This window comes from Phascolarctos cinereus, unplaced genomic scaffold (genome assembly GCF_003287225.1).
Source record: "Phascolarctos cinereus isolate Bilbo 61053 unplaced genomic scaffold, phaCin_HiC Scaffold_5;HRSCAF=322, whole genome shotgun sequence".
NCBI lineage: Eukaryota > Metazoa > Chordata > Mammalia > Diprotodontia > Phascolarctidae > Phascolarctos > Phascolarctos cinereus.
In genome coordinates, this window is record NW_027555958.1 from 387,312,411 (window position 1) to 387,329,377 (window position 16,967).

Consider the following 16,967-nt stretch of genomic DNA (forward strand, 5'->3'; position numbering starts at 1 on the left):
ATGTTGAAGAACCATAGGTCTTGAAATACTATATTCCATAGAGCAAAAGAACTAGAGCTATGACCAAGGATAACATACCCAGTAAAGTTAAGTATAATCCTGAACGAAAAAAAAAAGGACATTTAACAAACTGAAAGACTTTCAGGGTTTTGTGACAAAATAGCAGTACTTAAGGGAAAATTCAACATATAACATGCAGGAGAAATGTATGGTAAACATTAAAAGACCAATTATTAGGGACTCAATAATGAGAAATTGTTCACTTTTTATAACTAAAATATTATCAGCATTCTTATAACTGTCATCATTATTTGTGCAGTTTGAAAGAAAGACTTGGGATAATCTGAGTATGATGGGATTATTCTAAAGCAAATAAAATTGCAGGGAGAGATAAAAAGGAGTAATTATCTCATATGAAGGCAAAAAAGGAAAAATTGATACAGAAGAAGCTAGAAGGCAGGAGGGTGAGTAGTGCTGGAACCTTATTGTCATCAAAAATGGGTTAAAAAGGTAACAACATATATATATATATATATATATATATATATATACATATACATGTATATATATATACATATATATATATATATGCACATGCATATACACAAGGGTATAAAAGTCTACATTTGGAAAGAAATAAGAGGGCAAGGGGATAGGATGGGGAAGAAGATAAGGGAGGGACTCTTGGAGGGTTGAGTGGGTTAAGGAATAGGAAGGCAAGGTAGCAGGTAGAAGTAAAACAGAGAAGTGAAGAGGCATAGGGTAAATAGGGTGAGAAGGATAGTGAGGAAAAACAGGGAGGAAAACACACAAGTAATTATAGCTTAGAATGTGAATAGGATGAATTTACCCATAAAATGAAAATAGATACTAGTTTAAAAATCTGAATTCAACAATATGTTGCTTTCAGGAAACACCATACAAATGAGAAATACACACAAAGATAAAAATAAAGGGCAGGAGTAGAATTTATTATATAAAAAGGCAGGGATAGTAATTATGATCTTAGACAAAGTTAACATTACAATAGGTTTAATCAAAAGAGAAAAATAGGGAAACTACCCTATGTGTCAGCAATATTATTCAATATGGTTTTAGACCATCTAAAATAATTAGACAGCATAAAATAACTGATTGAAACCTGCCAAAACAGACACAGGAATTATTTGAAAACAAACCTAAAACATTTTTTATTCAAATATAGTCAGATCTAAATAATTAAATAATATTTATTTTTTATGGCTAGATAAAACCAACATAGTTTTTTTTAAAAAAAAAAGACAATTTTATCTAATTTATTTATTCAATGTTATCCCAATTAAATTAATTAAAACATTATCTTATTGAGTTAGAAAAAATAATAACAAGGTTCATTTGGAAAATTAAAAGTTCAGGAACTTCAAAGAAACCAGGTAAAAAAAGATATAGAGGAAGTAGATTAAGCAATATCAGACCTTAAACTCTATTATTAGGTGAGAGCATTATTGAAGTATAACAAGGATAATTTACATTATTTTAAATTAAAATTTTCTTTATAAATAAAATCTATGTAGCCAAGGATAAAAGGAATGCAGAAAGTTGGGGGAAAAAAACTTTCATTGACAGTCTCTCAAATAGGATGTGATTGGGTGGAAATATTGCTGTGATGCAGTTAATGATGAGTCAGTTAATTTAGAAAAACATGGAAAGACATGAACTTATGAAGGAAGATGCTATCCACCTGCAGAAAAACAGATGACAAGTGGAAATAAGCATAGTATGCTCTTACTTATATGTGTATGAGGGTATATGAGTATTTATGTGTATGTTTATAGATATCTATGTATATGCATATGTATTTATATATATATGTATATGTGTGTGTGTGTGTGTGTGTGTGTATAACATATATACACACACTATATACAGTCACACTTAATTGTAGCCTTTGTTAGGATGGGGAGGGGAATAAAGTAAAAAGTGCACAGCAGAGAACAAAAGAAAACCTACAAGGAAGCAAAGAAAAGCTGGGGAGCTTTGAAAACAATGTGTAGTATTTATTATATAGGTTTCCTTGAAATGGAAATGTATTGTTTTATATTGAATCCTTTCATGTTCTGCTGTGTATATGGCAATGTTTTTTTTCTTTTCTTGTTTTGTATTTAAGTTTAAAATAATTTTTTAATTTACAAAAAAAAGGAAGAACCAATAATTTCATTAAAGAGAATGACAACAATGAAGCAACATATCCAAATGTATGGGAAAATTTATATCTCTAAATGCTTACATCAATAAAATAAAGAGCAGACTAATGAATTGGGTATGCAATTAAAAACACCAGAAAAATAACTAAATAAAAATCTCTAGTTAAGCACTAAATTGGATATTCCCAGAATTAAAGGTAGTATAAATAAAATTGAGTATAAAAAACATTGAATTAATAGATAAAACTATGAGCTGGTTTTATGTAAAAAATAATGAAATAGATAAACCATTGGTTAATTTGATTTAAAAAAGAAAATTAAATGACTAGTGTTAAAAATGAAAAGGGTGAGTATACCACTAACAAAGATGAAATTAAAGCAGTTATAAGGAGTAATTTTGCCCAATTGTATTTCAATAAATTTAACAATTGAAGTGAAATGAAAGATTATTTAAAAATATAAGTTGCCTGAAATAGCAGAAGATTAAATAGAATATCTAAATAGACCTATTTTGGAAAAAGAAATTGAACAGGCCATAAATTAGCTTCCTAAGAAAAAGGCACCAGGATCAGACAGATTTACAAGTGAATTCTATCAAACATTAAAAGATTAATTCCAATATTAAATGAATTATTTGGAATAATAGGCAAAGTAGGGATCCTACCAAACTCCTTTTATGAAACAATTGGGATACTGATACCTAAACTATGAAGAGTAAAAACAGAGACAGAAAATTGTAGACTAATTTCATCAATAAATATGGATGCAAAAATTTTAAATAAAACACTAGCTAAAAGATTACAACAATATATTACAAAGATTATACCTTATGACCTAGTGGGATTTTTACCAGGAATTCAGGGATGGTTTAACATAAGGACGTTTTAAAACATTATTAATTATGACAATAATAAAAGATTAAAAACCATATTATTATATCAATAAATATTGGAAAAGCTTTTGATAAAGTATAACACTCATTTCTGTTAAGAAAAAAACACTTGAAGGTATTGGTGCAAATGGATGATGCCCTAAATTTACAAAAAGCATTTACCTAAAACCATCAGTAAGCATTATTTGTAACGGGGATAAGCTAGAAGACTTCCCAGTAAGATCAGGTAGGAACAGATGAAAACAAACAACAGCGATGGTGGGGCCCGTAGCTGGGAGGCTGCGAGGCTGGAGTCGGAGTTGCAGCAGCACATGAGAAGCCTAGATGTGGAAGCAATGGGAGACCCAAGCAACACAGACTGTGTATGCAATGGACGCTGATCTGTTCCCAGGACAGTAAGAACCTGGACAAGTTTATCAAATCTTTTGCCCTGAAGATGGTGCAAGTGATAGTCCAGGCATGTCTTGGAAGATTTGTACTTGCTCACTATCTTCCCCAACAGCATCTGACTGGTTCAACTTGGCCATCAAGGATATCCCAAAGGTCACACATGAGGCCAAGAAAGCACTGGAAGAGCAGCTGCCCACTGTGGAGAGGTCGATGTGTGTGGAAATCTCACTCAAGATTTTGGAGGGAGATTCCACGGAACTAGAAATTAGGTATCTTGAAATGAATGAAAAATGCAACAAAGAAATTAAAGCTTCCTACACTGTGTACAATAGGCTGCCAGTACTATTGAAGTCTCTGCTTACCATCACTAGAGTGACACCAGTCTATCAATTCTCTAGGAAACAGGGCCCTGAATCTGTCATACTCTACAGGATATACTTTGGAGAAGTGCAGTTGAATGGCTTAGGAGGTTGCCAGACAGTTGGAGTTGGCACAGTAGGCATCACAGTGGACTCCATCACTCTGTCCTGTAACTACAGATTTAACTTGGCCTTCATGTCTACCAGGCAGTTTGAGAGGACCCCTCCTATTGTGGGGAATCTCATGGATCATTTTGTGCCATCCATACCCCATCTCCTTGCCCATGCACCCCTGCAACTACAGGACGGCTAGTGAGGATGCTGGAGGAGCATATCCATCTGTGGACTCTCAGGAAGTCTGCACCACCTCTTTCCCAACCTCCCCTCCATCTCAGTTAATAGTTCCAGGGAAGGAAGGTGGGATGCCTCTTGCTCCCAGCCATCCTGCTCATGGCACTCAGGCTGACCATGAGAAGATGGCAGCCAGTACTCCTTCCGATGGTGCCCATTTCATAGTCATTTCTTCCAGCAGTGAAGACACTTAAACTATCCAACAGCAGTGAAGGCCAGAGCTCCCTCCATGGTGTCCTGGAGGCCGTCTTGGTTTGGAAAGTGGGAGTGCTTGTCAACAATTCAATGAAAAAATAAAACAACAAACAAGCAATTCAATGGATCAGGTAACTATGACCAATTTGGATATCCCCTTTGCTATGTTTGATCCCAAGAACTTTGAGCTAGAGGATAATGATCCGATGGTGAATCTGCCTGTCTCCCCAGACACTGAATCTCCTCTTCAAGACTCTGATGGGTCCAGTGGTGGCAGCAGCAGCAGAAACACACAAGATGACTTTATCATGGTTGACTTAAACCAGTCTTCTCAAAAAATGACATTCTGCCCATGGACATAGGGACCTTCTACCAGGAGTTTCAGAATCCCCCTCAGCTGAGCATTCTCTCCATCAACACTGGGGCTCAGTTCATGGTGGAAGACCTGGATTTGCTCCCAGTAGGGGTGTCTGTGTATGAGAACATCAAAGAGTTTGCTGCCATTGGGGATACTCTACAGTAAAGTCCTCTCCACACCCCAGCAGCAGCAGCAGCAGCAGCCCCTTTCTTGGACACCCCTGAGGACAGAGACCACTCCACCTATCTCTCTTCTCCCTCTCTCTCATCTGTTATTTATTCAGCTTCAATCCAGGCCAGGGGGTGGAAGGCAGAGGGAAGGGGCTCCCCCATTCCTGCCTTTTGGTTCTTCCCAATCAAACCCAGGTGCCAGCACTGAAGAGGACCCAGTCCTTGCATCATTTGAGTTCTGGGCCAAAACCTACTGAAAGGGTCAGGAATAAACACAGCTGGTGAAAAAGGGAGCTGTCCCACTCCCATCTAGAGCAGAGCAGCTGATCTCAGTCCCTCCTGCTCAGCCAGTTGAACATCACCATCCAGTTTGGCCTGAAGAATTATGGACCTTCCACCCTCTTTGAACTGAGCAGTCTCTCCCCTGTGTATTGGGGCTCTATCTAGGACTGAGAACATCAGGTATGACTGTCCTACCCAACCCCATGACCCAGGAACAATAAAGGAGAGAGGAAAGTTCAGTCCAGAAATACCACACACAGTGTAGAGGCCTGCAAGGATGGAGCATTTTACTTTCCCATATCTCAGTACTCTGCCCACTAGAGAAAAGACCTATGTGTTTCTGGCTACTCTCTGCTCTGGAAAGTCTGACTGGTTGTCCACAGACTAACTTTTCTGGCCCAATGCAGTCTGGTTCTCATGTAGTATAGATGCTTTCATGACACTATGCAAGGTTGCATTGGACTGCCCTGATGACTCATCAGGTTACCTGTCCCCCACTCCTGACCCATGATTGTAAATAGAAACTCAGCATCTTATTTTGTTAGGGTTGTGTCATTGGGAGTTATAGAACAAGATTCTCCTCTTTCTTTTCCCTTCCTCTCTTGCTATTGTTGCTGCTCTCTGCTTATAGATAAACATCAAACAAATATTTATTGCTTTAAAAGAAATCAGATTACTAAAAAAAAAAAGATAAGGTAGGAAACAAGAATGCCTACTGTGACCAATATAATTCAATATTGTATTGGAAATCCTAGCAGTAACAATAAAAGGAGAAAAAGAAATCGAATCAGAATAGGGAATGAGGTAATAAAATTATCCTTTTTTTGCAGACAATATGATGATATACTTGGAAAATCCCAAATATACAACTAAAACATTTGTTAAAACAATTAATAATTTTAGCAAAGTAGCAGGATATAAAGTAAATCAATATAAATCATCAACATTCCTATATATCATAAACAAATCTCTAAGATTTTTGAGATAAGAATTAATTATTTGGTAAAAAAAATTTGGGGAGAACAGGAAAGCAGTATGCCAAAAATTGGGTATAGACCAATATCCTATACTATTCACCAAGATAAGGCCAAAATGGATACATGACCAAGACACAAAGAGAGATATTACAAGAAAATTTAAAGAACATGGAACATATTACTTATCAGACTTGTGGATAGGTGAATAATTTATGAATAAACAAGAGCTAGAGAACAGAGCGAGGTGTGAAATGGATAATTTCAAATACATTAAATTAAAAAGGGAGGGGTGTTTTGTTTATGCAAATAGGCTGATAGCTAATATATTTATAATATCAAAAATAATACCACAGGGAGTAGTGGAAAGGAAGAAATTGCATGGGGCAAATTATCTCACATGAAAGAGAAGTGAAAGAGCTGTTACAATGGAGTGTAAGATAGGAGGGGTGGCAGACAGTGCTTAAATCTTACTCTCATCGGCATAGACTGAAAGAAAGAATAATACAAACTCAGCTGGATATAGAAATCTATCTTACTCTATAGAGAAGTAAAAGAAGACAGGAATAAGAAAATGAGGAGACTGATAGAAGAGAGGGCAGATTGGGGGAGGTGGTGGTCAGAAGTAAAACACTTTTGAGGAGGCACAGGGTGAAAGGTAAAAGAAAGAAAAGGACAAACAAGGGAAAATAGGATGGAGGAAAATACACATTTAGTTACAGTAACTGCAAATGTAAAGGACCTTACCCATGAAAAAGAAGCAGGTAGCAGAACAGATTAAAAACCAGAATTCTAAAATATAACACAATTGAAGCACAGAGATACACACAGAGTAAAGGTGAGAGCAGAATCTATTATACTTCAGCTGAAATTTAAAAAAGCAAATGTAGCCATCATGATCTCAAACAAAGCAAAAGCAAAAATAGGCCTAATATAAGAGATAATGTGGGAAATAATATCTTGCTAAAAGGTACCATAGAAAATGAAGAAATATCAATACTAAACATATGCAAAAAATGGTATAGCATCTAAATTTTTAAAAGAAGTTAAATGAGTCACAGAAGAAAATAGAAAGTAAAAGTATACTAGTGGGACTTAACTTTCACTTCTCAAAACTAGAAAAATTTAATCAAAAAATAAACAAGAAATAAGTTAAGGAGGTAAATAGAATTTTTGAAAAGTTGGATATAATAGAACTCCAGAAAATCAAACATTGACCACGTATTAGGCATAAAAACCTCATCAATTGAAGGAAAGCAGAAATGCTAGAATATGTACTTTTCAGATTACAATGCAATAAAAATTACATTTAATAAAGGGCAGTAAAAAGATTAAAAATTAATTGGAAACTAAATAATCTAATCCTCAAGTGGGTTAAAGAACAAATCATAGAAACAATCAAAAATTTCAGTAAAGAAGACCAAAACAATGACAACATACCAAAATTTGGGATGAAAACAAAGTAGTACCTAGGGGAAGTTTTATATGTCTAAATGCTTGTGTCAATAAAATAGAGAAAGAACAGATCGATGAAATGGGTGTATAACTAAAAAAACTGGAAAAAGAACAAATGAAAAATTCCCAACTAAACATCAGATTGGAAATCCTGAAAATCAGAGGAGAGAGAAAACCATTGAAGTAATAAATAAATATGGAGCTGGTTTTATGGAAAAAAAATACAATAGAAGATAATAATAAAACTTTGTTAATTTGGTTTTAAAAAGAGAAAGAAGAAAACCAAATTACTACTAAATTCACCAGCAAATGAAAAGAAAATTAAAACAATTATTAGGAGCTGTTTTACCCTATTATATGCCAATAAATCTAACAATTTAAGCAAAATGGATGAATATTACAAAAATATAAATTGCTAAGATTAACAAAAGAGGAAATAGGATACTTAAATAACCCTATCTTAGAAAAAGAAATTGAACACACCACCAGTGAATTTTCTAAGAAAAAAAAACACAGGGTCAGAGTCAGATGGATACACAAGCAAATTCTATCAAACATTTAAAGATCAATTAACACCCAATTATCTGGAAAAACAGTTAAAGAATACAAATTCCTTTTATGATACAAATATGGTGCTCATATCTAATCCAGGAAGAGTGAAAGAAATAAAAATCTATAGACAGATTTCCCTAATGAATATTAATGCAAAAATTTTAAATAAAATGCTAGCAAGGAGATCACGGCAACATGTGACAAAGATCATACACATGACCAGGTGGATTTATACCAGGAATGCAGAGCTTGTTCAATATTAGAAAACTTTCAGCATAGACCATATTAACAACAAAACCAACAAAAATAATTTGATTATCTCAATTGATGCAGAAAATGTCTTTGACAAAATACAACACTCTTTCCTATTAGAACATTAGAGGCATGGAACTTTACTAAAAATGATAAGTAAAATCTATCTAAAACAATCAACAAGCATTATCTGTAATGAGGATAAGCTACAATCTTTTCCAATAAGATAAGAAATAAAACAACGATGCCCATTATTACCACTATTATTCAAAATTGAACTAGAAATGTTAGCTATAAGGGCAGCCAAGTGGCACAGTGGATAGAGCTCTGGCGTTGGAGTCAGGAGGACCAGATTCAAATCTGGTCTCAGACACTTGACACTTACTACCTGTGTGACCCTGGGCAAGTCACTTAACCCCAACTGCCTCACCAAAAAGCAAAAAAAAAAAAGTCAGCTATAGCAGTAAGAAAAGAAGAATGTATTTAAGTAATTAGAACAGGCAATGAGGGAAAAAAATGTCACTTTTTGCAGATGACGTGATGGTATAGAGAATCCTGGAGAATCAACTAAAAAACTAATTGAAATTAAGAATTTTAGCAAAGTTGAAGGATATAAAATAAACACATGTAAGTCATCAGCATTTCTATATATTATCAACAATGGCCAGCAGCAAGAAATAGAAAGAGAAATTCTATTTTAAATCGTTGTAGACTATAAAAAACTTGGGTATCTACATGTAATACAAACCCAGGAACTATATGAACACAGTTACAAAACACTTTTCACACAAATAGAGTCAGATCTAAACAACTGGAAAAATGTTAATTGCTCATGGATAAAGTGAACCAAAATAACAAAAACGAAAATTCTACTTAAATTACTCTATTTATTGAATGGCATACTAATCATACTACCAAGAAACTTTTTTATAGAGTTAGAAAAAACAAACTTTACCTGGAAGAACAAAAGGTCAAGTGTCAAAGGATCAATGAAAAAAATGTGAAGGAAGCAGTACCAGATTTCAAACTTTATTATAAAGTAATCTTCAAAACAATCTGATAGTGGCTAAGTAATAGAGTGGTTGATCACTAGAATAGATTATGTATACAAAACAAGGTAGTAAACAACCATAGTAATTTAGTGTTTTATAAACCCAAAGACCCAGCTTCTGCTTGAGAACTCACTATTTGACAAAAACAGCTGAGAAAACTGGAAAACAATATGGTAGAAACTAGGTATCGACCAACACATACCACATATACCAAATAAGGTCAAAATGAGTACCTAGTTTAAAGGGTGATAACATAAGCAAATTAGGAGAGCATGGAATAGTTTACCTGTCAGATCTTTGGATAAGGAAATATTTAGGAGCAAACAAGATAAAGAAAACATTACAAAATGTAAAATGGATAATTTTTATTATAAAAATTATTGAAAAGATTTTGCAGAAATAAAACCAAAGTAACCAAAATTAGAAGGAAAGCAGAAAACTGGGAAAAAAATTTCTGCAAGTATCATTGAGCAAAGCCTCATTTCTTAAATACATACAGACCTGATTGAAATTTATAAGAATACAAGTCATTTCCCAATTGACAAATAGTTGAAGGATATAAACAGGCAGTTTTCAGTTCAAGAAATCAAAGCTATCTATAATCCTTTGAGAAAATGCTTTAAGTCACTAATGATTACAGAAACTCAAATTAAAACAACTCTGAGGTACCACTTCACACCTATCAGATTGCTTAATGTGACAGAAATAGAAAATTCTAAATGTTAGAGAAGATGTGGTTAATTGGGACACTAATGTACTATTGGTGGAGTTGTGAACTGATCATTCTAGGGAGAAATTAGGAATTATGCCCAAAGAACTATAAAAGTGATACAGCAATGTGATTGTTTGTCCTTTGTTTTCAAAGATGACCATGACATCAGGAAGGTGAAGCCATGACTTGCAAGTGAATTGGATCTAAGTGAGGGAGGGTTGTGCTAAGTCACCAGCTTTACCTTTTCCTCGGAGCAATTTTAGTCCAGTGGCAAGACTGATGAGGATGAGTGGAGATGGCCCCCAATCCAACAATACCACTACTAGGTAGATATCCCAAAGAGATTTTTAAAAGTTGTGGGCAGAAGAACTATTTGTACAAAAATATTTATAGCAGCTCTTTTTGTGGTGGCTAAGAATTGGAAATTAAGGGGATGCCCATCATTTGGGAAATGGCTGAACAAGTTTTTGTACATGATTATAATGGAATATTTTTGTGCTATAAGCAATGTTAAGGAGGACAACTTCAGAAAAACCTGCACTTACATGAACAGATATAGACGAAGTGAGAAGAACTAGAAGGAAAAAAAATTATACACAGTAACAGTAATGTTGAAGAATGAACAACTGTGAATGACTTAGCTGTTCTTCACAATACAATGATTCAAGGTAATCCCAAAGGACTCATGATCAAAATGCTATGCAACTCCAGAGAAAGAACTGATGGCATCTGAATGCAATGATATCTGAATGGCAAAGCATACTATTTTTCTCTTCCTTTATTTGTTCCTTTCTTTTTCTCCTTTCTTCTTTTTTTCCTTGCTTTCTTTTTTCTTTCCTTCCTTCTTTCCTTCATTCTTGCCTCTTTCCTCCCTCCTTCCTTCCTCCATCCCTCCCTCTCTTCCTTCCTCTTTATTTCCTTCCTTCTTCCTTCCTTCCTTCCTTCCTTCATTTTTTATTTCTTCCCTTTTTTGCTTGTGTTTTCTTCCAGAAAATGACTAATATGGAAATGTTTTACATGATGATAACGTCTAAACTATATCAAATTGCTTACCATTATAGGAAGGGTGAGAGGAAGGAAGGAGGGATAGAATTTGGAACCAAAAACTTTTGAAAAAACAAGTGATAAAAATGTTTTTACATGTAATTGAGGAAAAATAAAATATTTTTAAACAATAAAAAAAGAAAAAAAGAATATTAGAAAATCACAAACAAACTGGACCCAAAATAAGAGAAATGAAAAGACATTTTTTCCCTACTTCTTTGTAGAAGTTTGGGGTCCTGGTATATGAAACATTATATATAATGAGATTTTGCTTTTTACGTATTCATTGTTCTCCCATTTTTTTCTTCTTTTCTTTTTTCTTTGTAGAAATAATTCATTGTTATAATGGACCCACTTCTGGGAAGTAAAGGGTGAAGCAAACAGGGAAATTAGGAAATTAAAGATTAAAGGTTTGAATTGAGATTCATCTTATAAGTTAAGGGCAGCTCAGAACACAGTGTAGTAGTCACACTGTCAGAGAATAAGCAGTGCTACAAGAGAACATATAATCCTATCAAAGAGCAGAAAGTGCTTTGAGGGAGTAGGCTACACTATCAGGATGTCTTAGAATAGACAGTTCTACTAAAGAAGCCAGGTGTAATCTCATAAAATGGTCAGCATTGTCAGAGAACAGGAAGTACTAAGAAGAGAGCACAATTAGGGAAGCAGAAAGTGATACCGGAGTTCAGTGATACTGAACACATTAAATTGCATCCTATGGTAATGATTTATAAAGGGTGGAACCTCGTATGAAGAGATTTGAGAATTTGTAATGTTATTTGGTTTTGTTTTTGCAAAATAAACTTTCTTCTGATAGGTCATGTCCAACATGTATCAAGAGGGAATCCTAACTTGTAATATTCAATGGAGATATCATAGAGATCTCACTGATATGAAATATTACATCCAATCCAAATATAATCTAGGACTTCCTATCACTTGTGCTCCTTATAAATAGTTTACAGAAGCATACTCACTAAGGCATTCTGGCACTGGAGACCATCCTTCTGCAGTACATGAAAATTTTGTCCAATACTCTGAGGTAGATCGTTGAGCAGGTACATAATTTTTGTTACAATGGTAGTACATTTCTTTTCCAATAGATTCTGGGAACAACCTTCGATAGTATTCCCAGCTAAACCAATATGGCTTATAAAGTACTCCATTTTCAATTTCTGGATAATCACAAGGTCTCACTTGGGAGAAAGTGAAGTAAAAATAAATTATTTTCCTTATTAATAATTTTAATTTTTCAATTAATTTTAATTTCCTATTGTGAATACATACTTTACAATATACTATAACTGCATTCTTTTCATTTGTGATCTCAGAATGTATACTGTTTTAGAATCATAAAGTTAGAAGGAATTTTTGAAAGTTATTTCAATTCAATTAAACAAATATTTAAAAATGCTTATGACATACAAGACACAATACTATGCAATTAGGATGCAAAGACAAATGTAATCTTCTTTGCCTTTGAGTACTTATATTCCATTAGAGGCTCTGAGGATAATAGCATCTAAATTGTATGAGATGGTTGGTATCTTGCCTACTTTTAAATACTTCCCTGGAGAGATTCTACAAATTTCTCAGTAACTCACCCCAGGATCAAACACACTGTGTCGGACCCCAAGAAAGTTTTTAATTTTCCATTTGTTCTTCCCCACATTCACCATCCCAAAAATACAGTTAGTTCTGCATAAAATATCAAAATATCATATCCTCTCTTTCCTTTATGAATGAATAGACGAGAACTTAAATGCTTTCTTCAAGGAATAGTACTTATTAAAAACTGGCTAGGAAATTATAATACCCAAAGACATCAAGGTATATTAAGGTTAGGCTGGATCCCTGAGTTGGTCAACTATGATATGGAGATGTTTTGACATTGTAGAATGCCTGCTCTTCCACTGTACTCTCATCCCTTGGCCTATCTGACAACACCATCTTGCTCTTTGTTCTCCTCAAATCTATCTGATCATTTGTTTTTAGTCTTCTGCTACAATTTCATCTATTTTCTTATTAAACATTATTGTCCTCCAAAGCTCTGTCCAGGGAATTCTTCTTTATTCTTTCTTAACATTCTTGTTGATCTCTTCAACTCCCATTGGTTCAATTAGTTCTATGCAAATTCTCAAATCTACATATCCAACCTCCAGCCATCTTCTGAAGTCTAGTTCCATCTCACCAACTGCTTGCTGCACATTTTAGTACAAATTTCACATCAGTATCTTAGAGTCAACACATCCAGAATTGAACTTATACTATTTCTTGAAGACTCATCATTCCTACACCCTTTTCCTTTTCAGTGGAGGATGCCATCCTTCTAATTAATTACACAGGTTCACAGCCTTTGAGTCATCCTTTACCTTTCCTTATCCACTACCTCCTAAGTCCGATCAATTTTCATATCTTGTTGATGTTATTTCCATGACACTTCTCCTATCTTACCCCTTTATCCTGAGACTCACAGCTCCTTTCCTGTAAAATGACAACAGCCTCTTAATTGTCCTGGATACTTCTAGTCTCACTTTGTCTCCAAACCATCTTCTGCCCCATAGCCAAATTAGTATTCATAATACACAGATCTACGAATTCACTTGTCCACTCAAAATATTCAGTAGTTCCATGTTTCTAGTGTAAAAAATAAATTCTTAATCTGTAATAGAAAGGTTCTCATCATATCATTCCCATCTGCCTTTCAAAATATTTCACATTAGTCTCCATCATACATTCTACTTTCCAGGCACACTGGGTGGGAACATATTTATAGTGTACTATTCTGAGATTTTTTTTGGTAGGGGAGGGAAACTATATCATCCTATTCGACCAGAATGAAATTGCAAATTGAACAAAAGCCAATACAAGAAAAACTTTAAAAAAATAAATTTAGAAAGAATATGGTGATGTTTCTAAAGAGATTTAAACAGGTTTCATCATTAATATTTTTGTGTTCATAAACTCTCATTTATGAATAAATCATAAGAGATATGACTAATACTTGTTTCTTTTAAACATACCAAACCTTAAACATCTAAATAACATTTATCTGTAGAAGTTGTTAGGAATTCAATATTATTGCCCTCATTCAAAATATTATTGGAAGTTCTATACTGGGAATGCCCTCATGCTCAATTTATAAGTTATTTTAGAGGAAAGGCAAAAGATGGGGTGGAGGATACCTGTAATTTCATGGCGTAGTTTCCAATGGGTAAACTACATCTTAATGATGCAGACCACAAATTGCACTTCAGTTTCAAATCTTAGAGTGTAGCTTGGGGTATAGAGAAGCAAAGCACTTTTATCAGTCACATGGGCCTTATGTTTTGGAGGCATCAACAAGTTTGGTTTCTTTGGACTAAGCTTGTGATTTTACTGGTTTAGGGACTCCTATTTAAAAATTCATTGCTGATTGGATATCCACTCTGTAGTTTATAGTCCTAGAAGTTTTCCTGGGAAAAGGAGAGGTTAAATGACTTGCTGAGGTTCATATAACCAGTATAATTCAGAGGCAGAATTTAAACCGTGGTCAGCTTTCCATGATGGTTGACTATCTATATAATATACCATGTTACTTCAGGTTATAGGCCATGCCAGAAAAAAAATTGCTAATATTTATAGTTAGATCTTGGATATTGAAGTCATTTTTACCTCTTTTAGAATGAGACAATGCTGTAAGATGGACTTACTGATATATAGTTTGGTTGTAAGCTGAATTGATGCAACATTTCCATAGCAACGAAATTATAGATTCTCAGGTGCAATAAAAACAAAGAAATACAATTTCAGGTTCTGGTTTTTTCTTTTATTAAATATATAATAATTTCCCCAAAGTCTGGCCTTCTAGAATTAACCTACTTTCATTAGCCACTGACCTAGTTCAGGCTCTCATCACCTTTTGTCCAGACTATTGCCATAGCTCCCAAATTAGTCTCTCTGCTTCAAGTATTTCCCCATTCCAATTCATCCTCCACACAGCAAAGGTGTTTTTCCTAAAGTACAAGTTTAACTATGTCCTTTTAATCAATAAATCCCAGTGGCTCCCTTTCACTTCCAAGATCAAATATAAACTCCTCTGTTTGGCCTTCAAAGCTCTTCACAGTAGTAAGTTAGGTTACTAACTTGAGTACATTTTCCAACACGAGTACTTTATTGCCCCCTTTCACGTATTTTGTGGTCCAGCCAAACTAGTCTTTTTACTGCTCTTTACATATAACATTCCACTTTATATCTCCATCCCTTTGTACTTGTGGTCTTTTATGACTTGACTCTCCCTCCTGACATCTGCCTCAAAAGATTGTTTTCTTCAATATTCTGTTCAAGTGACACTTTCATTAAGCCTTTCCCGACCATCCCATCTGCTAGCTCTTTCCCCATACAAAATTACCATTCATTTTTTTTTGATGGGGGGATTGATATTTTGCACTTACATCTCTATGTATATCTCTCTTAATAGGAAGATATTATTTCACTTTTGGCTTTGCAGCCCCAGCACTTATGTTTTTGTATCAACTAGCACACTATACCTGCCATATGATAGAGAGTAAATGCTTACAGAGTGATCAAGAAACTGTTTTGTAGAATCCTGATGCTTTAAATCTGAAGAATTTCCAGACTAGACTATATGATATGTGGTCCCAAATATCAGAGGAATGATTTCGCAGTCTAAATCTATTAGGTATTAAAAACACATAACCAAAAAAGAAGTGAACTACATTGACTATCTATAAATTGGAAATCAGGATATCCTTGACCATGCTACAACATTTCTACAGTTTGTGGGAACTTGGACTCATAAATGTTCCCAAAAGTGGTATAGAAAATCATACCAAAATAACCAACATGCACACTGTTCTGGTAACCTGCCAAAAGTTTTCAATTCAGTAGATTAGGGATTTGTCTTTCCAAGGAAAATATTTTGGACTTTTAAAGGAAATAATTGAAACATATATACTTGAGAGAAATTTCCCTCTAATTCTGTTCTGATAGAGATAGAATACTCTAAATTTTTAAGTCAGTGATATCTATATATGATTCATATTACAAAATCAAGAAAAGCAGATATGTTGACATAATATTTTAATAAAATAAACAATTATTTCATAGTCTTCAAAGTAGAACAAGGTATGAATGAAACTTACAGTTACATCTTGGAAGAGGTAACCAGCCTTCAGATGTACATTGTGCCTTGTTTCCAGTAAGTGGTGGGTGAAAACCTTTTTTGCACTGGTATGATATTTCATCATTTCCTCTATATTTATCTTTCTTAGGATATATATTCCCATTAGCCAGGTGTGGGGGATTACATATGATTTCTAAAAATAAGTATTTCATTAAGTCAAATAAGGTATAAGAACTACTAGTCCATTTAGATTATGAAATCTATTTAAATAATACAATAGATTTTAGTCTTACTTTCAGGGAGCATTTAAGTTCCTCTTCATTCAGAATCATCCTATATTCTAATAACTCAAATGGCCTTTTGAAAATCAGTATATGTGTCAAAGATAGACTACTAATTTTCATATTATTTGAATATAGAAAATATATTGAACTTATTTTTATGATAAAGTATTTAGTAATCTTTCAGTACCTCAGAATCAACTTTATGAATAGCAACTTTTTTTCATATATGCCACAGTAGAAAAATGAATGTTTTTAGGTTCCTGGTTGTAGGAAGCTTTTTTTAAAATTCCAGATGAATGGAAATTTACTTTAATTAAGTCATATTAATGTTAGACTT

The 16,967-nt window shown here is 34.1% G+C and overlaps 1 protein-coding gene and 1 pseudogene across 2 annotated transcripts in view; one reads left to right on the forward strand and one right to left on the reverse strand.

Annotated features, from left to right (window-relative positions):
• Positions 1-16,967, reverse strand: part of LOC110197677 (complement factor H-like) — a 122,816-nt gene that overhangs the window by 58,820 nt on the left and 47,029 nt on the right. The window contains exons 7-8 of one of the 2 annotated variants that reach the window (XM_020971717.2): positions 16,366-16,539; positions 12,199-12,417 (exon numbers count right to left, since the gene is read on the reverse strand). The exons of the other annotated variant lie outside the window; for it this stretch is intronic. Of the exons in view, the coding sequence (XP_020827376.1) occupies positions 12,199-12,417; positions 16,366-16,539 (393 nt within the window). The remainder of the gene's footprint in view (positions 1-12,198; positions 12,418-16,365; positions 16,540-16,967) is intronic. 2 annotated transcript variants of the gene reach the window in all.
• LOC110197679 (autophagy-related protein 13-like) lies at positions 3,187-5,111 on the forward strand (annotated as a pseudogene).